Below are 27469 nucleotides of genomic sequence, written 5' to 3'. Positions count from 1 at the left end.
GCTAACAGCATCATACCAACTGCTCATGGCATAAAACAGTACATACCAACTGCTTATACCATAAAACAGTAAGTACCTGTCAACCGGCTATGACATGAAAACAGTTCATGCCAACTGGCTTATGACATTAAACAGTTGTTAACTAACACCATCATATCAAAATATAATATATAACATAAATAGGTTTAGCTTGTTTATACCTTTATTTGATGCCATCTTTGACATACAAGTCATTTCATATTGAACCTAATTTTAAAAGGAAATCATTTCACATTAATTTTATATTCAATGAATTCAGTAATTTTACTTCAATAGGTCCAAGTTCTACTTCTTGAAGTTATGATGGAACACTGACAACTGGTAAATAAATGTAATGGTTATCATTTTCGTTCAAGAATCATTATTACATGATGGTATAGAATCCAAATTATCTTATGTTTAAACAAGGCACTTTATCATCTATAGATCTGTATCAATGCTTAATATTTGTTTTCCAATCCAAGGTGCAATCCCTCTCAAAATTCTGAATAGTTATACATAATCAGTATGTAGTGTCCGTATCATTATCATATTTTACACATAACTGGGACTAGATGATCTATAACCATCAGTTTCATCACCAAAGCCGTAAACAATCTCTCCACCTTCATATTCAGAATAAAAGCCATATGGAGTTTCACAATTCCAACCATCCTCATCAGTGTCCCCAGTGAGATCCCAGTACTGCACCCTGTTACCCAGCTCCGTGCCGGTGTAGCCCTCGCCTGCCCCAGTCTGAGAAGTTCCCACAGGCTGCTCCCCGGTTGAGTTAGGTCCGATCCACATGTGGTCAAGGGAAGCAAGCAGCAGGTCAAGCCTGTTGTCAACATCAGACATTGTGTACTTATCAGCATTCCGAGCCATCTTGTTTGAATCTGAATGACAGCAGTTACTCATATTTTTATAGGCTTTTTTTAAGCTTTTTACTTCTTTGACACAAATATATATTGATCAAATACTACTTAATAAAAAACACTGAATTTTCTATCAATCAATTAAAATACAAATTACTGCCCATAGCTGTTTCATTTAAGAAGTTCTTATTTTGTTTTATTCCAAGGATCTCTTTGCTGCCATGAACATGATAACAACATGAAAATATGAGCAAACCTTTTTTGAACTTGTGTTTAACCTCTGCCAGGACTTTGTCAAGATCAAAGCCAACCCAGGTCTTTAAATGTCCCCACAGGAATTCCAGAATTTCGTACTCATTTTTCTGTTGGGTCACATCCCGGTGAACCATGGAAAAAGCTTCATTAAGGATAGTAACAAACATATTCAGAAGCACAAACATAACAAACATGAAAAACAGGAAGAAGTATATTGGTCCGAAAACACGGTGAGTATCTATGATGTTTTGAAAGTTGAAAGAGCCTAGGGAAAAGGAAAGGAGAGTCTCAAATCCCTGAATGATGTTCTTAAATCCACCAGTGGTGGAGCCGAAGAGAAAATGTCCACATGCAACAAACGCAAACAGCAAAATGGCCAGTATGAGGGTGAATGCGGACAGTTCCTTTGCGGCGAGCTTCAGGGTGCCAGCAAGCATGGACATGCGGCGATTGAAGCGGAGAATGTGAATCAGCTTCAGAATGGAGGAGAAAATGGCAACAGCGAGCAGCGTCTGAAATAATTCATCCCACGATGATATACGCTGGAAGTTGTAGAACTTGTCTGAAAGAGTAGAACAACAATTGTTATCTTAGATATAACAAACAAACAAAAAATGTTATTCAATGCCAAACTACTTAACAGTCAGTAACCATGCATGGCTATGTAACGTACATGATCATGAAATTTGTAATCAACTTATTAGCAGATGCTTAGCAGACTTAGAGGCATTGCATAGACATTTACTCATAAATGTAATGAGAATCATAGCTAGCAGCATCAGTCAGTATAATTACACTTAAAAAAATAATTTCACCATCTCTACTGCCACTGACAAGTGTAATTAAAGTCAACATTGATAATGGTGATCTTAAAACAGAATTTCCATGACCATTACTGCTAAACATTTCTTCCATCATTGTAAATCAGAAAAAATATTGTGGTGAAAGATGTTTAAGAATTAGAATATAAAGAGGATAATTGTATGTTTCAGAATAAGTATACTAATGAATTATTTACTTTTAGTGTTCACGAGGTAAAATATATTGCAATCCTACACTCAAACAACTCTTATTTTTATTTCATGCCTAAAATTCATAAAAAAAATATGATTATAATTGATTTTTAATTGGAAATCATGCCATATTCAAGCAAAATGATGTCTTTCTGGAAGTGACATAATTGATTTTTCCCCAGCAATGTGTGCATTTATGTTCTTTTTTTAATTGAAATGGGCTTTAAAAAATGAGAGAAACTGTAAAATATTATTTTGATAAACTCACTTTTTCAAACGATGATATATAATGCACCATTATTTTTAATTAATCACTGGAAAGCGTGTGTTAAAGTAGCAGAAATTACGTTTATGAAACAAGCAAATGTTTAACAATGAACATTAAGTATAAGTAACAGCATTAAAAAAAAACACATCAAAGTATTGAAGAAATAAATCATACATTTCAAACACATTATACTACCAATGAAACATACAACCTTTTAGTTTTGTGACACTTTCCACTGCAATGGCTGTCATGGCATGTCTCAGCAAGTACATGACCACACATATGACTGAGATGAGTAATGTCAAAAACTGCATCATATTCCAGAAGCTACGAAAATGTTTTCTCCCATCCGTCCTGATCTGCTTCAACTCCAAAGCTATGAAATAGACGACACAAGCAAAAGCGCATAACTCACTGATGATGACAAAAATGCCGTATCCCCCAAGGTATGAAAAGAGTCTGAATGTGTAGATTTGCGCCTGTGAAAGAATAAGCCCTGTTGTTGGTAGTTCAAATGACACTTGACCCACAGTGAATAAGTTGGTGTTCGGGTTATAGGTTGTAAACTCTAGCATCACCAGTCTTGTGTACCTGTCAATCCAGTTATTCATTTTCAAAGTAGCAACCATGTTGGTCACATGACTACGAGGACCAATAAGATCAGCCACATAGCCTCCACCATTGTAAATACCCAGCTGAAAATGAATCAGAGTCATTAAACATGGTGAAATCCCCAACCTAGTATTCTATTTGGAAAAAATACAAGCTTTGTCGGTAAAAGTAGCATTGTTTTCACATAATATTTAGAATATGTATTAAATAATTCAAATATCTAGGATCTGTGCATAGGAATGGTTCAGACTGTTTACTATTATTGTGTGATGATATGGTGTGGACAAAAGAGTAATGAAAGGACATCCATGTAGAACAACAGACAGACCAATAATTGGAATGATGCCTACCATTACCATGGCATGAAGCATCCTCAATCAATTCTTTGTTTCAAGGTTAAGTTCCTACCTGACCAGCATATGGTACCCCATTCAGCTCCATTGTAGACTTGTAGACCCAGTGACTTGCAGTCATGTGATCCGCCACAGACTGATTTGTCACTGGTCCCCATCCTTCACTATATGACCTTGTACTGTCATGACCTTCAGACAGGTCAAAGCTGCAAGCCTCTATATAAGGAATCATCTGGTGTGCTCTGTTGCATGTATCTAATGATAAGAATTGAATACAAAGATAACAATTGACATACATTTTTTTTTTCATATTTGTAAAAGATGTGGTTTAAAGTTTAATCAAGAAACACTCAATTACATCTATGGGTTACAAAGAAACATAATATTCATAAACCTAGGCTATGTGATTTAAGTACAGTTAAATTTGAGTACCAACCTTTTTCCACTCTGTGTTGTCGCAGCCTGAGGGGCCCAATCCTGTATGCAGCCTGTGTGGCAATCAGTCTTGACCCTGGTACTAGGGTGGCCCCATTCCAGTCTTGGGCAGGGTAAAGGGCTGGAACCAACAATGTGTCCACCCAATCCCAAAGGTCACCAATGTCATGCACCTAGAACAGAACAGTACTGATGCAAGTTTCAAAAGGTTTATGATATGACATTCAAAATTGAATTCTAGGAGTATACTACTTATTTCCGATGGTGTCCTTTGGTTGCTGCTAAAGATACAGATGAGGGAAAGCGATAGTGCACAAGGGAGTCCAGGATAAATAATTTAGCTTTTATTTCGAATAGAACTCTTCATTCTTAAAGCACTTCTAATGTAAAGCACCGATGGGAGGCAACTTTATTTAGATTAACCAGTACTCAATACCCTCGAAGCTGAGCATCAGAACAGGGATCAACTGGTACCATTTTCATTATTGTCTCTGGTAAGATGCTGTTAAGCAAATGGACAGTCTACGCCTAATATACAAAAACCCAAATATTTGAAGATATCTTTAATTAATTGGAGAGCTCTTTAAATCAATTAAGGAACTCTTCAAATCATATGAAGAGCTTTTTTATTCAATCATTTCTTGCTATCATGATATAGTTAGTGCCAGCAGGTATTATTTTGTATTTTTACTAAATATTTGTTTGTTATTTATTCTAAATAAAGAAACTACGAATAACAACTTTTAGACCATAACTTTCATAAGGAAATCAATTATTTGCAAGTTACACCTTAATATAGGTTTTTTCTAAATATTTACCTAAACATGTAAAAACCTAATAACTGATCTGGTTCAACACTGAAAGTATTACTAACTTCAATGAAGCTCCCTGTATGCCTCAATTTAAGTTGAATTTGCAAAAAAACGCTTTTAATGAATATTCACCCTAGAGAGATTCTTCTTTGGTGAGATCATGCTTAGCAGTGTCTCCTTGGACCTGTATGAGTTGTGGTCCCTGTTGTGGGAGGCAACTAGAATCAAGATGACCAGGTACATCATGTAAAAGCCAATCTCCTGGACCACTCGGAACATCTTCAACTCATTTAAACGCTTGCTTCTCACGGCCGCAAGCTTCTTCTCATTTGGAGGTTCAACTTTTAGACTCAACCTTTTTGCTGTAATATACAGGTGAATTTTTCCATTTTTAAATAGATAAGGAGTGAAACTTTCTTAAGATAATTTGCTTTGGGAACAATTCATGTCACAGACTATAATAAGAAGTATGTAAACCTATGCATCCAAAACATTTAAAATTGACCTCACCCCAATTAAGTGATTAAAATAAACTGAAAGAAAAATGTAACTAAAATAAAACAAATCTTAAGCATACTCCTTGTGGGTGTGGCTGTCCTGCTGATGTCCCTGGGGTGAAGGTCAGGTAGGTCAGAGATCTCTTCCGTTGCAGATACCTCCTCTGTCTTACGTAATATTGCGGCCACAAATATACCAACCAACAGGATCTGGAGAAAGTTGGATAAGGGAAGTAGTACACAGCTATTAGAACAAGACTTGTGTATTGATGTAATATCAAGTCACACACAATAATGACAGAAACACACTTGATATTCTTAATTGTTTTCAGCTTCTTTTAATAGTCTTATAAATTCATTTATAGCATGTCTGTTTTAAAAGAAAAAACAACAACTCATAGCATTGTTAACATCAGTGCCATATTTAGCTTTGGCCATCATACAAAAGAAATTTTCATGTAAACATGTTGCCAGTGACAATATGGAGCAGTCCACCATAGCCTTTAACTTTGACTTTAATTACAGACGAGTTAAGCCACTTCTTTATGAAACAACAAACAAAACCAACCTCATGCTGTAAAAAGGTATTATATTTAAACACTAAATTACCTTAGCCGGCTGTATAATCGAGACAGATTCCACGATGGTCAGGAGCATGGAGGTAAGCCAGGCAAGAGACTTTTCTTTCCCCCACTCGATACTGTACAGAAATGTTATTCCAGCAGATATAGAGGATGTCAGAAACACCATAGTCCAGGCAATGTACACACACCAGTGGGGTAGGAGTAGCTTCCCTTGCCTTGCAGTTGTCCCCCTTGCAGGGTTGTTTTTCATGGTAATGTCTTCTATCTCGGGTGAAACAGAGTCAAAGGAAAATATGGATTCAGTTGGTGACCTGGGCTCAGCCCTCGGTGAGATGGCTGGTGAATTGGTGAAGGACATTGAACGCCTTGGAGTTAAATGTCTTTGTGGTAATTTAAATGGCAATTTTTCTTGTTCTTCATTTGAATGTAATTCCACATTTTGTTTAAACCTCCATGCTTGAGAAGTTTCATTTGCAGTATTGAGGTGGAGGGGTGGGGCTGGAGTGTGGTGGTGCCGGGCCACAGGTACAGAGGGTGGTGAGGCATTGTTCTTGCTGGATACAAAAACAGCTGGGGCAGGGGTTTCTGTAGGGGTCAGCAAGTCTAGATTGCTAGGAGTGCATGGAGGGGATTCTTCAGAAGCAACGTCTTGAAATGTAACGGAAACTTTTTTACTTGGCCTGTATGATCTATGCTTTGGACTGGATACATTTTCAGAGATAGGAGATACTTGAGTTCGTGTTTGAGGTCTAAATATATTGTAAAAGTTCTGTGTGAAACTTGATGCTGGTCTATGAGGACGAAATGCCTGCTCTTTTTGTCTTTCCTTTGGTTTGCTTCTGCGAAAAAACTGATCTATCAATATGGTGACTGGGAACACGAGAATACTTGTTACTACACTAGTGTATATTTCTTGAAGAGTAAACTTAAAAGGTCCAAGTGTGTACCCCTGAGCATTCCGTAAATTGTCTTCAGCGCGATAGAACATGGCACTGGCCAACATAGACATCATGAGAAGTGAGAAGAGGCAAGAAACCCTCTGGACTCGTGTAAAATTACTCCTGTTAGGCCTAGCAAACACTGATATCCACAGGTGCGAGTCTGTGAGTCTTTTTCGCGTATCGGAGTAGAAGATGTTGCCAAAGGAAGCGATGTCCTCATGAGCGGCAACGGGAAGCAGACGGTCCACCATTCCATCATCCTCTTCCACTGCCAGCCACCTGTTACACAGGAACACATACCTGAAACATTAATGGTGGGTAATTCCTAACTGTTGTCAGTAAAACACATAGGCAACTTTAAAAAGGAATTTGTCATTGCTTTGAACTAAATTTGCTTGCTTTGCCACAAATATCGGGAAGTTTGCAGAAGTTTTACATTAAGATAACATATTCTGTTGAAATTGCATGTAAAATGGTACAAATGAATTTCAATGCACCCACATTGATGGTAAGGGTATGGTGTATTGTTTTTCAACAGCGATATTTAGATTTCTCGTATCTACGAAAACAAACATATGTGCACTTGACACATGTTACACTAGCCCAACATTTGCGAGTATGGGTATAATCTCAATAATATAATAATACCATACTTTGATCAAATAATTTGGCGCTGTAATATCTATGAAAACAAACATATGTGCACTTGACACATGTTACACTAGCCCAACATTTGTGAGTATGGGTATAATCTCAATAATATAATAATACCATACTTTGATCAAATAATTTGGCGCTGTAATATCTATGAAAACAAACATATGTGCACTTGACACAAATTACACTAGCCCAACATTTGTGAAAAAGGTAAAATATTGACAATATGATCATACCATATTTTGATCAAATAATTTTGCATTAAAATATGTGATGAAAGTGTTGAAGTCTTGACACCATGTCCTGAAAATTTCAAGACACCATCTTAAGCAAGAAATTGTAAACAACTGTTTACTGAATTTTTCCTTTATTGTCGGCAGTTGCCAACATTGAAGTATGATGAGTTTTTTATAGATCTATTCTAAAAAAAATCTTCAGCGTAGGCATTATTCAGTTTATTGAGGAGTCTAATGCTTGTAGAATTGGGGGAGGACTTTGTCTACAAGTGGGATAAAACATTTAGGAACAGTAGAACACCAGTAGACTTGGTAGACCATCAACCACTCTGACTAGAAACAAGGATCCTAGTCAACGAAAACATTGTAACTAGCATGTGAGACTCAACCACCAAATTTCCATAAATCAAATAAATCAACTGTAACCATGTTGCTTTTATGAAGGAAATCAATACCCAGTAATTTATGCTCACCTCTTATCTGTTAAATGAACTAAATGTTTATTGGTGAATGAAACATGGAACAGTTCTGAGAAAGATTACTCTTTGACCTTGATTTGTAATTGTTGTAAAACTGATTGCAGTGATGTAAAAAAAGCAAAACAAAACAACAATATATCTGACCTCTGAGTATGACCTTGACCGTTGACCTACAGAAAGAAAAAGGTCAAGCAGACGACACAGCATTTGTGAACATTTAAAATCCCCCATGCATTGCCAAGTTACAGTCTGGACAAGCCTAAATACAAGGAATTTTGACCAATGACTCATGACTTTCAACCTACAGACATGGGTCTATCACCAGACATGCCATCTTCTCATGATGAATATTTGTACAATGTTATTTTAACACTCCATGCATGTCCCATTTAGTCAAGAGAAGCAAAAATTCAAGAGATTTTGACTAACTAACCTTGAATGTGACCTTGACATTTTTCCTACAGACATGGGTCATGCACATGACATACCATCTTGTCATGGTGAACATTTGTACCAAGTTCTTTAAAAATCCCTTGATGCATGGCCAAGTTACAGCTGCTCGGATAAGCCCATATACAAGGAATTTTGAGCAATGACCCTTGAGTGTAACCTTAGCATACAAACATTGGTCTAAAACCAAACATGCCGTCTTCTCATGGTGAACATTTGTGCGATGTTATTTTAAAACGCTGATGCATGGCCAAGTTTCAGCTCAAAAGAGCCAAAGCACAAGGGATGTTGACCAATGACTCTTGAGTGTGAACTTGACCTTTGACCTACAGACATGGACCTTGCATGCACATTGTCTTCGCGTTGTTAACATTTTTACCAAGTTATTTTAAAATATCAATACATGCAAAATATCAAGGAATTTTAACCAAAGACCCGAGAGTGTGACCTTGAACTTTGACCTACAGACATGGTCTCACACAAGACATACTGTGAACATTTACTGTAAAGTTACTTTAATACCTCCCAATGCAGGGCCAAGTTACAGACTAAACAAGACGAAATAAGATGGACAGACGACAAACTTATGCACACAGGCACATAAACCCATGAGCCATTGTGACAACTATGTCCCAATGTGTTGTGAATTTGTTAATGACAAACTCTACAGTCCAACAGATCAAACTTTAATAAATTTCAGTTACTTCAGATAGAGAAAAATTATCAAAATTGATACTTGTAAAAATTATGTTGTTACTGTACATAGTACTACATACAAGTATGAACAGCTTTTTTTTTTATACAGGTATGTGTGCAAGATGAAATTGTGTAGTTGATATCCAGGACACATGGAAAATTTATGGTATAATCATACAGGTTTTTATGGGTAAGCTGTGAAATGTCAATGGTAATCACATGTACAAAGTTATCGAGGAAGCATTTAATGAAAGAACTGGAGAGCCTACCATAACAGATGGAACTAGAAATGTGTCCATAGGACACGGATGCCCCCACTTCGGTTTTTTGTCACAGAAAATAAGCCATAATGATTTTTGAAGTATTTTTGGCAAAAAAGGGCCGTAACTCCTAAATGACTAAAGCGATTTCCATGACTATCGAACTTGATCAAGATATTATGGTCACAAACATGTGTTTAAAGTTTGGTGAGGATTGGACAAACAGTTTTCAAGAATTAGATCGGAAACAATCTTCGGGACGTATTTTTCAAGTCTTTTTTTGCAAATAAAGGGCCGTAACTCCTAAATGACAAAAGCGATTTCCATGGCTATCGAACTTGATCAAGATATTATGGTCACAATCATGTATGTAAAGTTTGGTGAGGATTGGACACATACTTTTCAAGAATTAGATTGGAAACATATATTTTTGAAGTATTTTTGGCAAAAAAGGGCCGTAACTCCTAAACGACTAAAGCGATTTCCATGACTATCGAACTTGATCAAGATATTATGGTCACAAACATGTGTTTAAAGTTTGGTGAGGATTGGACAAACGGTTTTCAAGAATTAGATCGGAAACAATCATTTTTGAAGTATTTTTGGCAAAAAAGGGCCGTAACTCCTAAATGACTAAAGCGATTTCCATGACTATCGAACTTGATCAAGATATTATGGTCACAAACATGTGTTTAAAGTTTGGTGAGGATTGGACAAACGGTTTTCAAGAATTAGATCGGAAACAATCTTCGGGACGTACGTACGTACGGACAGACGTACGTACGGACAGACGTACGTACGGACAAGGGCAACCCTATATGCCGCCACTTTGTGGGGGCATAAAAAGATACTGCAAATGACTTTAAAGGCATTAAACTGCACCAATAGCTTAATTGTAGAGTTTACGCATGGGAGGAGAAGGTTGCTGGTCTGATCCCTTGCTTTGTCATAACAAAGAATGTAAACAATGGTACATTGGTAACAGTAGGCCCTCTAGCCTGGTGCTTGGCATTAAAAGGGTAGTACTGGAAGAAAACCAGAGCTGTCGTAAAACAGAGGATTTGACTTAACGCCTTTGAAATGAATAAAATAAAGATGTATCTGTGAAAAACTCTCGTCAGTGTTAGGTATCATGTCACTTGAATTAACAGCATCAAGAGATTTGTCAAACAGTGCGACTATAATGCTGCATTGTATGAGGTACTTAACTAGACAGTATTCATAATTGATAAAATTTTAAATAAACTTCCTTTGTCATCAAGGGTCATAACTTGTATATTGGATAATATGGAGTTATGTTACCAATTGTGTAAAGTATGAAGTCCATTGAATGAATGGTATTTGATATCTGAGTTAAAATTTACCTCAGGTTGCCATAAAACTAACCAAACAGTTTAAGTCAATCAAGGGCCATAAGTTGTAGGATGATATTGAAATATGTAACATAATTTTGCGACATCAACGAACAATTGTGAAGTGTATTAAACTAATTTGGATCAATGGTATTCAAGATATAAGTTCAAGTCACAACATGCCCTACATCTGATGGAGGAAGTTATTGAAGGGCCATTATCTGTATTGAGTGTCATACAACATTGACAAACTTAACTGTGTGATGGCCCTGAGCCACTGTCTGAAGTAAGAAGTCCTTTGAATGAATGGTATTGGAGATCTGAGTTAAAACCCAAAGATGCCCTAAAACTTGAACCAAACTTTCAATCAAGGGCCATAATTTGTATTAAGTATAATATGGATTATGTAAACTTATTATGATTGTGATGGCCGTAAAGAATTTTGTAAAGTATGAAGTTAATGGAATAAAGGGCTTGGGAGTTGTAAGTGATACTCCCAACTAGAACTTGAACCAGAAACACAATATGCTAAAACTAAAAACCTGACACAACCTGCCCTTAAACTAACCTAAGTTCCTCTGTCAATCAGGGGTCATAATTTGTTTTAAGTATGATGTGAAAGGTACTAGGTGTTATAATGAAAATGCCAACCTGTATTTAAACTTTAACTGGCCATTGATACACAGGCTGAGTTGAGTAGTATAGCCCTCCTTATTCTTGGAATAGTCAAGCTAATAATTCAGGTAGGTATCAGTGAATAATTCTGTGGGTACCTGATGTGTCAAAATACAGTGATGTTACCTGTTTCTGAAAAGGAATGATAATAAGGATTCTTTATCTTTTATCATTATTTTTTTATCTTTATCTGAAGGCCAACTGCAACCTTTACATGTTCAGCTATTGCGATGACATATGTGTGTTGAAATTTCTCTAATTTCAATGTTATTTGCGTTCTGTGAAATTTACATTTTTAAGATTCATCAAAATAAACATTCTTTTTTTCAAATGGACGCAGTAGATACAAGAAAACACAAAAAATATTAACAGATGTTAAACATTCTATGTATTACAGTAATAAATACTATGCATCACGTCTGTTCATTTAATTTTCTGTGCTTCCTTGTGAATAAACTTATTCACTGTAAACAACGTACAGGATAGCTGTGAACAACTTATTCACTGCAAACAACATACGGGATAGCTGTGAACAACTTATTCACTGCAAACAACATACGGGATAGCTGTGAACAACTTATTCACTGCAAACAACATACGGGATAGCTGTGAACAACTTATTCACAACAAACAAGTAATAAAGGCAAACTGCAAAAATTTGCACGAAGAAAACTTTGCTATGTTCGTGCCCAAATTTACCATATAGTGAAAAGATACTTAATTTGCTCTCTAAGATTTAGAGCAAATGTGACAAAAAATAAATATGCGGATAATTTGCATCAACCAAAGAAATCCATGAGAAACATGTTGCTTTCTATGTTAACAATCAATACCCAGAAATTGTAAATCATTTACCTTTTACTAAATTGGTAGTTTTTTGTTTTGACTTCATGTATACAAACACTACATTTTGATTCAACTTCAAGAAATTTCTTCTTTCTACATATTTTTCTTCTTTTTCATTTAGGTATGTGTTCTTTGTGCAATATTAAAGGGTGAAGTTTGTAGTATGTAAAGATATATCACCAATTACTTTTAAGGCATTAAACCAGGCCAATAGCCTAGTGGTAGAGCATATGCCTGGGGAGCAGCAGGTTGCTGGTTCAATGGCACGGCATGTCATACCAAAGCTGCTATGATGGCAACAGTACATCCCCTTACTGGTGCCTGTCATTATATTTTTATAAGGGTAGTACTGGGAAAAAGACAATTCAGGTATCTGTTAAAGGTGAACTTTTGTGCTTAGCATACAACAACACATTGTTTTTCAAGCCTTTTTATTGTCAATGATTTTGCTGACCTTGAGAAATGTTGTATTGACATCTGTGATACTGAATGTATTATGTATGTAATACGTCAATTGATATTATGTTGTCATTCCTTGTCCTTCCTTTCTATTAACCTTCCTTGAAAATATTGTCTGGGATTTGTAAATTATTTTCATGCTAATTTTAGTATAAACAAGGTACATGTATTCACAAAAGCAGTCACATATGTGAATAATATGCCCACTCGCAGTCTTGACACTACAATTGTAAACTGTTCCCTGATTGGCCTTTCATCAACTTTTTTTGCAATTTTTGTTTTGTAAACTAATATAAAAAGGAGCCTTACTCTCTCTTACATTGGTGGATTGTAACAAAAGTCGATCTTGATCTGTATTTTATAGTGTAAGACCTGTGTACCAAAATTTATTTAATTCCGCTGGACCTGTCACAAGTTATCATATTGATGCTGTTATTTTTGCAAATTCTTCATTGAAAATGGGAAAATACTCCATGTAACCAAAGTCGAAATATCTTTTAGTTTATGGTGTTAAACATGTATACCATAAGTTATTGAAATCTGTCAACGCTTTCATAAGTGTCTGGACACCAAATTTTTGCTAAATTCTAAGTTGCAAAGGGGACTGAACTCTGTCACAACTCTGCCACTAATTTGTTGTTTGTAACCAGAATCAAATTTGACCTGCATTACATAGTATTAAACCAGAGTACTAAATAGTATTCAAATCCATTGTAATAAGCTTTCCACTGGACAAGGCATGTATTGCAAATTCTAAGTTTGAATGGGGACATAACCCTGTCAAAATTATTGGGGTTTGTAACCAAATATCTGTATTTTAAGGTATTGAACATGTGTACTAAAAATTATTTAAATCTGTCACCCCTTTCATGAGTTATCATTCAGACAAAACCGAACAACCAACCAACCCACAAGCTCTCTTCAAAAGTTAAAACCCGATAGTTGTGAAAAACTTATTCACAGCAAACAACAAACCAGTAGAGGTGAGAAGACTGATATTCCATGACAAACATTGATATAAACCTGTTCTTATAAAACAAACTGAACAGTTATTGAATCAAACACACTTTGCATGGTTTTCAGTCAGTTCAAAATAGTTCATTTTTTACATAAAGAAAAAGTTTTTTTCTTAATGAAAAGAATCTGTAGTTAAGTTATAAAGTTATTGAAACCCATGTCCTACGTACACATTTTCATGTCCGAAGAGTTCTCGTACAACGACCCTGCTGAGGTACCATCCCTGGCGACTCCCAGCACCTGAGTTATCGTGCCAAACTCTCAGGAACACAAGGGAACCCAGCTGCTCGTCTGCACTCAACACAAAATTATTAATGCTCCCTCGGTTGAACTCCTGAAAATATGTGTGTACATGTATATAGGGTCTGCGTGGGATTCAAGCATTTATGTAACATACATGGTTATAGCACTTGTTCTTGAAGACCAAGATCTTTGTTGTTGTTTGTTGTTTAATTTACCAAGTGAACAATAGGAATGTCTGACTATAAGAATTAAAGGTGCAACAATTTGCTTTGATGTATTGAAAAAAACGGTTCAAGACTCGCCAATTCGATTTGACACAGAAACCGCAAAAATTCGATTTGATCCGCATATTAAGCATGCATGCCACAAAATGACCCGTGGTTTCCGCATTCTAAACAAGTGGACTTTTGTTATGCGGTGTGGGATTGGTTAATATTTAATCTGGCATGAGGATGAACATTGGCAAACCTTTAAACGCTTCTCATCCCGAAGCTGTCTAACACCTGTGTCAATGTGGTCCCCTGCCAGCACGAAGCTGATATTAGAGGCTGTTCCTGCCCCCTGCCGCATCCCTGTGTACACAGTCATCTCATAGAAGTAGCTGTCACTCACAATATTGTCAACCAAGGGCAACACTCCCCACTGTAAACAAGGGGTGAAAAAATAGGTAAGGATAACTGAGTCAAACACTGCATCTGGTGGGCAACACTCCCCACTGTAAACAAGGGGTGGAAAATGGTAAAGATAACTGTGTCAAACACTGTATCTGGTGGGCAACACACCCCACTGAACACAAGGGTTGGAAATATGGTAAAAATAACTGAGCCAAAGACTTATCTTGTGGGCAACACACCCCACTGTAAACAACAGGTGAAAATATGGTAAAGATAACTGAGTCAAACACTGTATCTTGTGGACAACACACCCCCACTGTAAACAAGGGGTAAAAATATGGTAATGATAACCGTGTCAAACACTGTATCTGGTGGGCAACTCACTCCACTGTAAACAAAGGTTGGAAATATGGAAAAGATAACTGTGTCAAACACTGTATCTGGCACGCAACACACCCCACTGTAAACAAGGGGTGGAAATATGGAAAAGATAACTGAGTCAAACTCTGTATCTGGTGGGCAACTCACTCCACTGTAAACAAGGGGTGGAAATATGGAAAAGATAACTGTGTCAAACTCTGTATCTGGTGGGCAACTCAACCCACTGTAAACAAGGGGTGGAAATATGGTAAAGATAACTGAGTCAAACTCTGTATCTGGTGGGCAACTCACCCCACTGTAAACAAGGGGTGGAAATATGGAAAAGATAACTGAGTCAAACACTGTATCTGGCACGCAACACACCCCACTGTAAACAAGGGGTGGAAATATGGTAAAGATAACTGTGTCAAACACTGTATCTGGTGGGCAACACACCCCACTGTAAACAAGGGGTGGAAATATGGTAAAGATAACTGTGTCAAACACTGTATCTGGTGGGCAACTCACCCTACTGTAAACAAGGGGTGGAAATATGGTAAAGATAACTGTGTCAAACACTGTATCTGGTGGGCAACTCACCCCACTGTAAACAAGGGTTGGAAATATGGAAAAGATAACTGAGTCAAACACTGTCTTTGGTGGGCAACACACCCCACTGTAAACAAGGGCTGGAAATATGGAAAAGATGACCGAGTTAAATTCTGTAATCTGGTGGTCAACACACCCTACTGACAACAACAGGTGAAAATATGGAAAAGATAACTGTGTCAAACACTGCATCTGGTGGCAACTCACCCCACTGTAAACAAGGGGTGAACATATGGTAAAGATAACTTTGTCAAACACTTCAAGTAAGTCTTTAACAATCTAAAGGGAATCGCCGATTTTTTAACAAATGATTCTTTTTAATTAAATCATGCAGAAAAGGGAAACCGAAAATTTGTTACAAAATTAAAAAAATAAACATCATATCAGATCATAACAACACTTTATTGACACTGTATCATGATATACCTTTTGTATGTCCTTCTTATCCTGTCTCCAAGCCCACACAACACCGACCACGTACAGCACTGTGACGGTACACAGCAGGGCTAGCACCGCATGGTTGTCACGGAGATCTGATTCCATTGTGCTGAACACACGCTCAAAGTTGATATGGTTAGGTGGTACATAGAACTCTGAGCCGAATGATGTCAGGTGGTTACATAGACAGCGTGTGAAGTTGGTGTTTGACAACTGGCTCGTCTGAAGGAAGGTTTATGTAATTAGACCTAGTTTTCAGAGTAAATAAATGAACATGTACTGACTTTGATTTCCTGATTTCCTGAAAAAACAACAACATAATTTTGTCTTGAACTACAAGTATAATTATAATCATTATGTTTTGGGATATTTTTTTCTAAAACTGGATGCGCTTGAATTCCTTTGCATAAAGAATTAAAAATTGGATGAAAGTATAGCAAATACCACACATCCGTCGCTTGTCCATGAGTCAGCTTTTACGTTCCAGTAATAACATCCTGAGGTCACGAGCTGAAGGTCATAAGTGATGGTCACTCCTTGCTCAAGGTCATTGTCATAGTATACAGACAGGTCCTCATAACTGTTGGGTTCAAAGGCATTTTCATCTGAAAACAAGATAAAAAGAAATTGTTTAAGTTTTTTTGTGGACAAAATTTGCTCTACAAACAGTAAAATAAATAAGTTTGCTAGTAATGAACTTAAGCTGAAATTTTGTTTGGAATATATTTCATTTGTAATACATCTCAGCATTTAACATCAGCTGTCAAAGCCTGACACAACTTATTAAAAGGTGATGAGCTTTTAAACACTATTATCAATTTGAATGTACTCTAGTGTCCCAAATAAGTGAATGAATCTTACCATAATTTCTGATGGCCACATACCACCAGCCTGTCCCATGTAGCTGTATGAGGTCTGCTGTCACGGTAAGCGTGTACCTCAATTCCAACTTGATCGCCTCGGGTAAATCTGTCACACCTTCTATATTGTCCACTGATTTGGGTAGAGTCTCTGAGAGTTAATAAAAGACACATAACCTCAAAAGGTCTTAATGTTTGCATGTACTAAAAGACTCTCCATGGCAATATTTCACAAGTACTTGGAAGGTCCAAGAAAGTTTTTACATTTAAAAAAAATGATCAAAAAACATTATAGTCATTCCATTTATCACACCATTTTCCCAAACTGAGGTGGATACAAGCAATGAATGTCTGGCCAGTAATCATTGACAAGACATACATGTACATGATCACCTGCAGGGTGGAGTGGGTGTTATCAAACCACCATCTCACCACCAACAGCCACTAATGGAACTTCTCCAGAAATGTTGAGCAACTGAATGTCTTGCATTTGGACGTTGCAAACTTTATTCATGCATTGTCAATCGCAGCATTAATACCATAAATAAATTATAGACTATAATCTACTTTTTGTAGACTAGTGAACAGTTCAGTTATTGGTAAATGTAGATATAAATTAATTAGAAATATGGCTCTAAATAATTCATATCTTCATGTAACAATAAATAAACTGTTAACTAATCTATAAAAAGTATTTGACATCATTTTGAGGTTTCTCGTTGCTTAGAAACAAGGATCAGCTTACAAGAATTCTACAAGAAAAAAACATTTAGCAATATTTGACCAAGGGAAATAACTGATATAAGGGCAATTGAAAGTCGACACCAACTGAAGTTGTCTCTCTTTAACTAATCCGAAAACTTAATAAAAATTAAAAGATAAGAAATAAATCTACCAAATTTTGGAAACTTACCATGCTGCAAATATTTCAAAGCAGTAGGATTTTCACCATGTTGTACGAACACCTCCAGTGGGACGCTGGTGTTTTCTGGCAACACAATTATGTGAATACTGCTGGTGTTCGAGTTCACCCAGAAACTGTGCACATCCATGTCTGAACGGTCTTCCAAGTATGCCTGTAATAATATGACACTGGTTTGGCTCAAACACATGACCTTTTGATGAGAGGCAGACATTTATACCACTAGACAACTCTCCATCTATTTACATTTGGTAAGTCTAACAATTAATTTTACATGTAGAGAAGTGAACATCTTTAATGCAACCCCGGTCAATTGACCAGTTGCAAGTTGTCAATGGAACAATCATATGCCCAATAACAGGATAATATCTAATGAGTAAGCAAAAGCACATGATTCCATCACCCAATGAATTAACTGAAAACCTCGCCAAATAATCTCAACAATTTGTTGCAATTGCTTTGGCAACTGGTCAATTGGCTGAAAAAAATAAATATATTATTCCAAACTGATTAAATACTGCCTTTGATAAAAGTTTTACAGTTAATTATTATGGACAAGGTGCACACTGGCGATAACTTAAGCCTCACCTCTACATGGTGAGTAGAGATCTGGGCAGGGTCCAGTGTGATGTCCAGTTGTATGCTGTGTGAGAGGTTGACCACGGGAATGTCATGTCCACTGCTGTCCACAAGATTTAGACTGACTACTGGGGAGTGGATGAACTGGGCACTGTGACTCCAAAGGTATGGGTTCATGGGAAACTCCACTAACTGGAATAGGCAGAGAATGTTAAAAGAACATAAAATGTTAATAAAAGCATGCAATTTTATCTTTGTTAAAAGATAAACAAGAGGGCAAATATAGTCTTATATTACGCCTCCAACATAAATGATGCAACGTCATTGGTCGAGGACTGGTCACACCGTGACCCCATATTTTTCCATATTGGGTGACCAAGTTTATATTGTACCAAAAAATGGCATCTATTTTCCGATTCCGATGAATATTCTGATGAATAAATGGTTGTCAACGTGATATATGTTACGGGGTTAGTAGTGACCAGATATCAGATATACAGGGCACAGGAAACCATATTAAGGTTCAAACTTCGCTCTCACTCGATATGGTTTCCTTTGCCTCGTATGTCCCATATCGGTTCACCTACTCACCCCGTAACTAATAACACCGCTCACCTGATTAAAGGCTTTGACAGTGCTCTAGACATTTCTATAATTAAAGGGCAATGACTCTCTGGTGACTGCAGCAATTTGGCTAGCTATCAAACTTGTCTGATGTATAATGCCACTACACATTCTTAACATATTTAGTGATGATTGGACAAAGGCTTTTAAAGTTATTAATTGGACAAGACCAAATTTAGGTAATTATCATAGTTAAAGGGCAATAACTCTTAGATGACTACAACAATATGGCTTGTTATTGATCCTGTCCAAGATATGATGCCTATACATGTTCTGATTGGACAAAGGCTTTTAAAGTTATTGATCAGACAGGACCAATTTAAGTTAATTTCTATAAATAAAGGGTGATAACTCTTGGGTGACTAAAGTGATATGGCTGGTTATGGTACTTGTCCTACAAATTATGCCAATATACATTCTGACCAAATTTGGTTATTAATGGACAAAGGCTTCGGACAACATATATATAGTAAATACTAGACCCACCCCTGGCGGCAATGTTTTCTTTATGAATCACAATTGGGTGAAGGAATTTGATATATGGTAGGCTAAGAAACACTTCTGTGAAATTATTTTCTAAATCGGGCCAGCTGATTCTGAGGAGAAGATTTTCAAAGTTTTCCATAACGAGATATATAGTGAAAAGTACTTCTGCCCCCTAGTGGCCATTTTTATTAACAAATTAAAATGGGGTGAAGGAATTTGATACAGGGTTACCTATGCTAAGGAAGATTTCTGTGACATTTTTTTGAAATCGAGCCAACAAATTCTGAGATGAAGATTTTTAAATCGTTACATTTGGTTGCCATGGCGACAAGAGTTCTGCATGGAACCACTTATATTGAAGGAATCTGAAAAAGGATCGCCAAAGGAACAGTCCTGTGAAGTTTGGTTGAAACTATCCCAGTAGTTTAGGAGAAGGTGAAGTTGTTTGAAGGGAAATGATGATGGCAGGATGGACGTCGAACTATGACAGACTATCACCCTGGCACAATAGCTCACACAGGTGAGCTAAAAAAACTTGATAGCAAAGTAAGTATACATCAGCTAACATTAAATACTGAAATGATTGTAGTAGATGCTCACATTCACATCTACATAGGGATCTGAGAGTGAATCATTGGGTAGCAGGACATCAGCTCTTGGCAACACAAACTTCCCAGAACTTGTCTCCATATTGCCTTCTCCTGTCAAAAAAAATAATACAGTCCTCCGTCTTGACCTTTAACAATTGTCAAATTGATAATGAACTTTAAAAGGGCTTTATTTTAGAAATATTATCAATAAGTTTTACACTAAGTGACATTTATCTAATTTTTGAAATTGAAATTCCAAACAACTATGGATTATATCATCTTATGAAAATACCTCACTGTTTGTAATGTAATCCAACATATTCTAATACTGAAGTGTACAGACCTATCTTGTTGATCTCTTGCCTGCGAGTGAGTATGGTGAATGCGTCGGTGTACAGGTCGAGCTCCTGGCCAGGTGTCTGTGTCTTCACCAGCGTCTCCACTATACGGTCTTTTACTGCAAACACCGCAGTTATCACCTTCTTCGCCTGCATTCAAATGCGTATAGTGAATGGCAGCATACACTATTACTAAATATTTAAAACAGACACTTGGTACTAATTTCTGTTCATTTATTCAGAAAATTATAGTTGAGAAAGAAATGTACATTAATTTTACCATAAACATCCAATCTTGTTTTGAGCAAATTGGGTCTTTTTTTCAATGACATAAAAACATTTATTTTTTTATTTTGCTATTTTTTTATAACAAAAACAGCACATTATGCATACAATACCTTGCTTAAGACATCAGAGTTTGCAGTAGCCTGCTCCTGTTGCTCCAGCTGCTCTAGTCCAGCCTCTGTTCCATCTGCAGCTGTAACCTCCGATATGAGCTCTGTATCCACCGCCATGGTTTCCAGTGTACTGGAGGCAGAATGCCGAGCAGCCAGCATCACATTTCCCACACTTGATAGCATCTCTATAGAAATATAGAACATCATATAAGTTTTCATTGTTACTAACAAAAACTCCAAATTACAAGAACTGTCACTGACACAGCGCGCTTGATTATTCCGCCACTTTTTAGTTTAATGATTGCAAAGTTTAAGTGAACCATGCATGGATCACTGCCAAATTAAGTTAAATGCAAAACCTATACCAGAATTTCAAATAACAAAGGGGCAAAATTTGCATTATATGTAAGATAGAGTTATCATACTTGATTGTTTAAAAGTTTTAATGCAATATATCTAGTAGTTGCTGAGTGCCTTATATGTGCTTACATGTAAAACCTTAACCAGAATTTTTAAGCCCATAATAAAGGGATAATTATTTGCATTACATGTATATGCAAGATTATTAATATCTTCCAAATATAGTGTATAGTGTAAGATAGGTTCACCCTAACCCCGAGCATACAAAATAGGCTGTTTTGCGGAAACGAGGTTTACTGAGTTACAATAGAACAAACTGCGCAATTTGGGATGAACCTAACTTACACAAGCAGCCATGGTAGATGCTTTTTCGTCTACCTCAGCTCAACAAAACATTGTAAAAATGTATTTTTTTTTTTTTTTTTACATACAGATTCTTGACTTAAATGTGGTTACATGAAAAACCTTAAACATAATTTCTATGTCAAAAAAGGCCCATAACTTGCATTATATTCAAATCAGTATTACTGGGGGGGCGGGGGGGGGGGGTACAGTGAGTAGTATAACTCTCATCATTCTTTAAATAGCTGAGTTAAAAATGCTTTTTTCAACAGACTGCATATTTCTCAACTTTACACCCAACCACCATAATGTACATCAGGAGTTGATAAAACTTAATGCATAATTCATTTATCCATCAATTGAACCTCAAAAAGCCTTACATCACATTATTTGCATTTATTTTGAATGATTTCAGACTCTTAACATTCTTCTACTGGGCTTAGTGGGACAATGAGCTATGATGAATCAAGCGCACCTTTGGCAGCAAGGATGACCTGGTCTGTGGACTGCAGCTTGGATGGCTCAGACATGATGGTTTCAAACTCCCCTGACATCTTTGTTATAGCTGTCATTGCTTGGGACTGATTAATAAGTACAAATTTCAGATTTAAAATGATTATAACAATGAATTATTGAAAAAAAGATTTGTTCAACAATAGCCGTATTGTTTTGTTGTTTATTGGCTTTATGATTAACAATCAATATTTTAATAAATATAATATTGCAGTTTCATATTTCTGCAAACATATATACTGAAATAGCTTTGTTACCTGTGTATCAGCTGTCAGTTCGTCTGTCTGTACAGTAATGACCTTGAAACACAGAGCAGTCTGTTGAAGGGCATCCAAAGTCACATGGTCAGTGCCCGACAGGTGCTCGACAATTGTGGAACGGATCTGAAAAACATTGCAATTGCTATTAAAGAAAAATATTGTGTTCTTTTCACACAACCTTTTCTTATAGTAATTTCTTAATTTTATCTATAAAATCTTCGTATAAGCATTCAGCATAACAAGTTTTGTCATAACAAATTCTTCACTGAGATAAACCAATTTTTCTATTTTCAGTTACAGCAACATTGACCTTGATCCCAAATGCAATCTCAATATACATCTTCACACAACCTTGCTTTATACCAAGTTTCAACATGTTATTCCTAATTTAAGTTATTTGGCAAAAATCATCCCTCTTGTTTCTTGACATTGACCCTACTGACCAAAAACAATCCCAAGGTAGGTCTTCACAAACACTTCCTACAAAACATTATTATAGAATACCCACTTTTTTATCTTTGGCTACCTTGCCCTTAATCTTAAAAGTAATCTGAGGCTAAGCCTTAATATAAGCTACCTAAATGCTAAGCTTTATCACTATCCATCGATGCTAGCTGAATTATTAAATGAAGACCATTTTCTATTTAAAGTAACAGTGACTTTGATACAACAAGCCCCAAAAGTCCAAAAGCAACCTAAAGATATGTCTTCACACAAGCTAGCTACATCTACACACAAAGTTTCAACAATATACATTACTGCTAGTTGAATTTAACAGAAACCATTGTCCTTTTTTCAGTGACTGTGCCTTGACCTTGGCCAGGGTACGCCTTCACATAAGTTACTTACACAAGAAATTCAATCATGATTATTCCAAGCGAACTCATGTAATAGAGTGGAAGCCATGTTTCATGACCAACCTCTCGACCGGCAGCAGGCCACCAGTCAGACAAACAACATACCCCAATATGATAAAAATTTATCTTTCATATATATGCACAAACCACAATGTTCTTTTGCTTTTCAACATCTTCTAGGCCTTGTGTCTCAACTGCGTCTTCATTGTCATCTACATCAATGTTGGGAGTCTCACTGGTACTGGTTACTACAGATGGGATGTCTTCACCAGAGTCCTTGTATAAAACATACATCATTATCTTAGAAAAATAATTCCATACTCACAAATAAATGAAAATAGTTTTACAGAAGGCACTTGTTTAACTTATAGCATCCTTTTTATGTCTGTTCCTATCACTAAATTTGCTCATTACTAGAACTCATATTACTCCAGCTAAGGTTAAGTTTTAGTTTAGTTGTGTCTTCTAACCAGTTTTTCCTTCTTTCTTAGGTCTGTCTCTCCAAATTTTCACTCACCTTTAGTTGAGGATAAACACCATGGCAACTATGAGCTGTTACCTTTATCCATTGCCTTGAAGCTAAGAATGGATGACAATGCAGCAATAAGCCATTTGTCTCCTTTACATTGTAGTTGAGGACAGACACCATGGCAGCAATGAGCAATTTGTCACCTTTACATTGTAGTTGAGGACAGACACCATGGCAGCAATAAGCCATTTGTCTCCTTTACCTTGCAGTTGAGGACAGACACCATGGCAGCAATGAGCCGTTTGTCTCCTTTACCTTGCAGTTGAGGACAGACACCATGGCAGCAATAAGCCATTTGTCTCCTTTACCTTGCAGTTGAGGACAGACACCATGGCAGCAATAAGCCATTTGTCTCCTTTACCTTGCAGTTGAGGACAGACACCATGACAGCAATAAGCCATTTGTCAACAGTACATTGTAGTTGAGGACAGACACCATGGCAGCAATAAGCCATTTGTCTCCTTTACCTTGCAGTTTAGGACAGACACCATGGCAGCAATAAGCCATTTGTCACCATTACATTGTAGTTGAGGAAAGACGCCATGGCAGCAAGTAGCTGTTTTTCTCCCATACCTTGTAGTTGAGGACAGACGCCATGGCAACAATGATCTGTTTTGTCTCCCTTACCTTGAACTTGTGGACAGAGGCCATGACAACAATGAGCTGTTTTTTTGCCCTTTCCTTGTTGTTGAGGACAGACACCATGATAACAATGCACTGACTGTCTCCCTTACCTTGTTGTTGAGGACAGATGCCATGGCAACTATGAGCTGTTTGTATTCTTGGTCCTGTCCAGCTTCTTTCATCGTGAACAGAGGGCCAGACCTGTCCTCTGCCAGGGAACGCACTTCTGCAAGATCATGCTGTGGCTTCGGTAGTACCTGAAATTATCCAATATACTGAATGACAAATGTTTTGAGAATCTTTCTTATTTAAGATGCCCAGGCACAAAGACTCTAATGATCTGTTAAGATAGTTTTGTGTGTAGCTTAAAAGACTCCCATAAACCGTAAGGGTAATTTCAACCAAATTTAACAGAAATTTCACCTAGTTTGAAATTTTACTTGCTAAGAATTTAAGTTCTAATGAATGTTCTAATGTTCATTTAATATTGATTTCTAGCTTTAGCTGACCTTTGATTCAAGAGTAGTCTCCACATATTCTCCAATAGCATTTGAGATTCGGACAACAATGTCATGTGCATACTCCATTTCCTTTCTTCCAAGCGGAAACTTGGAGGGTGCTGTGAAGGGGTCTGTGCCATAGTAGAGGAGCTGGGTATCAGAGCCCCCTCTCACTCGTGTCCAGAATTGGTACAGCAGCCCCTCCCCCCTGAACTGCTCCTCCCCAGGGTTCAACCAACCACGACATGAGATCTCAAACACTGTGCTCAGGGCATAACCTGAAAAGTTACTTCCAGCTATTTTTTGTTGTTGTTTTTATTTGTAAAGACCAACAAAAGCAACAGAAAAAGAACTGAAATAAGCTTTAAACAACAACAAAATTGATTTACAAAAACTAACTAACTAATAGTAATTCTAAATTTGAATCTAGAATATAGAATAAATTGTCTGAAGACAAAAAATTAAAAATATCTTTACTGATTTTTTTTTAGATTAATTTAATTAAATTTGAGATTTTAGAGATGTTCTAGCACTGCTGAAACTTTTTTAGAAACTTTATTTTTACCAAAAGACCAATCACTAGAGACATTTGCCCTTAAAAAACTCCTCGAGAGCCTTCTCTCTATTTCATTAAGAATCTAATTCTAAAACATCAATTTATACCATACATTAATAGAAAATTCTAGAAACTCTAAATAAATCCTGATATTAATGCATTCTAAAAAGTGGAGAAAAATATAGTTGACTTAATCAATCTAGAACACCTAACAATGGAACTAAATTTTAAACAATGAGGTACTGAATTTAAAATATATTTATATTTGCACATCCAAGCCTCTGAAGTTTCATTTATGTTACAAGGTCAGACAGCTTGGATTAAAAAGATCTGGCAAATATATCCAATGCCAGACGATTTATTAAAAATATTAAAAAGCATTATGTAAAATGAAACATGACAATGTGACACAAAGTTGAAGTACTTAATTTGAAGAACATATACATGTAATAGTTTCAAGCAATTTCTATACTTACTAATGGAAAGATGTATCTATAACATTTCCATTCTAGTTTGCAGATGTGCACAACACAAGTATATATATTTCATAATGACCCAAACATTTTTTTTACATCTTTACAGCTCAACCAGACTAGTCTTTTTGCAAAGCGATACCAGTATCAACCCTTAAATATAATTTAAGCTTACCTGAGAGAGGTTCTATGGAGCAGTTTCCCCCGTAGGGTGGCAGGTTAGTGATGAAGGCGTACTCAGTAAATGTTGCAGTGTAGCCATGCACTTTAACATCTAGACGGAGATGGTACCTGCGGCCCCCTTTAAGCACCCCCCCAACCAGGGCTAGACCAGCACTCACCAGGTCTGAAACATAGAAGAATGGAGATTAATGTGAAGCCTGAATACGTTTTGGGCAATGACACTTTTCCTCTGACATTCAATGCTTTCTTATAGTGGGAAACAACTGTTTGTATGAGACAGCTAGTATACCATACAGAAATAAAAGATTGTAGCAGTCCAAGATCAGTCATCATAAAAGGGAAATAAGGTAATAATTTTTATCATATTTTTATCCTACAAATAACCTTTTAAGAGCTTTTAAAGTGCAGTAAAGAGTTAACCTGTGGAGGTAATGTTTTCAAGGTCATGTTTTAACACATTGTCATGGTGATCATGTAAGTACAGTGACCAGTGGAAATCTATGGTGTCCCAGTAGTGACATGTCTCACACACAGCCAGCAGGCTAAACTCACTCGATGGGTTCATCTTCACCTTACAATTCACCATGCACCTAAAACATCAATTAAAGTGCACTGCAATAAAAATCTTGTAAACTAAGAACGGTTAAGCAAATGTGAATCTGGATTATTTTTAGTTTCTTGCACAGAATAGTATTTGCCAACAATGCTCTTTTTTTAGAGCTCACAAGATATGCAGTGATTTGAATGACATACAGCTTTTAATCATTTACTTAAAACTGTGTTTTCCAGCACACTTGGATTTCTTTTTATTTTATGTGTTTGGTTCCATCTTTAACATTGCAAGGTATAATAGTTTGATGTAAAAATTAAATGCCTTTCCCATGACATGAAAAGAAACGGGTTAAACTATGGCCTACCTGATTAAGACTTGAGGAGGGTCGCCTTCCACCACATGGACATGTTGTTCAAACATACTTCTCCTTTCTTTATCAATTACTACAAGTCTGAACACATTCACAGATGTTGGGTTCAGCAGCAGTGTAGATATTTCAAAACTCCCTGATGTAACATTAATCTTTCCTACACCAGTACCAAAGCAACCTCCTAATGAATCATCAGAAGAGTTCTTTCGCTCTTCAATTGAAGGTATATAGATTGTAATAGGAGAAGTTTCATCAAATTGTTCATGCTCCTGTCTGCACCACCATTCATATTGTAAATGTGCTTTGGAGCCTACTGGATTATCTGGATCAGAAGACATTGACATTCCATCTATTTTGATAACTTTACTGTAACTAACTGATCGAGCACTGCCACCTTTGATTGCGGCAACTAAAGGTGATGGTGATACTTGTAGAAATGTATAATCATCTGAAAATAGGCCAGGGATGCCTTTCATGGAAACATTTAACGTAATTTTA

At 36.6% G+C, this 27469-nt stretch overlaps 1 protein-coding gene across 1 annotated transcript; it reads right to left on the bottom strand.

Moving 5' to 3' along the window:
• Positions 1-379: 379 nt before the first annotated feature.
• Positions 380-27078, bottom strand: LOC128219793 (polycystic kidney disease protein 1-like 2). Its single transcript, XM_052927814.1, has 26 exons — positions 26966-27078; positions 26469-26638; positions 26041-26211; positions 24846-25114; positions 24447-24593; positions 23331-23459; positions 22324-22449; positions 22029-22134; positions 20852-21036; positions 20459-20603; positions 20126-20226; positions 18425-18607; positions 17828-17990; positions 16916-17065; positions 16499-16659; positions 16043-16276; positions 14502-14675; positions 13961-14124; positions 5748-6963; positions 5219-5348; positions 4774-5003; positions 3831-4002; positions 3450-3649; positions 2641-3124; positions 1150-1710; positions 380-914 (listed from the first exon to the last, which is right to left on the bottom strand). Exons 1-26 carry the CDS (start codon positions 27019-27021, stop codon positions 574-576), a joined length of 6168 nt encoding a protein of 2055 aa, XP_052783774.1. The 5' UTR covers positions 27022-27078; the 3' UTR covers positions 380-573.
• Positions 27079-27469: the final 391 nt, after the last annotated feature.

This window comes from Mya arenaria, chromosome 2 (genome assembly GCF_026914265.1).
Source record: "Mya arenaria isolate MELC-2E11 chromosome 2, ASM2691426v1".
Classification (NCBI taxonomy): Eukaryota; Metazoa; Mollusca; class Bivalvia; order Myida; family Myidae; genus Mya; species Mya arenaria.
The sequence above is the reverse complement of the archived record's forward strand: the minus strand, read 5'-3'. Positions and strand labels throughout refer to the sequence as shown.

What these genes read in the sequence shown, in the direction of transcription:
- LOC128219793 (XM_052927814.1), bottom strand. Translation starts at nt 27,021, where the DNA reads ATGTTTGAACAACATGTCCATGTGGTGGAAGGCGACCCTCCTCAAGTC. An exon ending in TTTGAAATATTTGCAGCATG is followed by an intron (nt 17,066 to 17,827) that starts GTAAGTTTCCAA and finishes ATTAACTCTCAG; the next exon opens with AGACTCTACCCAAATCAGTG. An exon ending in GGGTACCATATGCTGGTCAG is followed by an intron (nt 3,125 to 3,449) that starts GTAGGAACTTAA and finishes ATTCATTTTCAG; the next exon opens with CTGGGTATTTACAATGGTGG.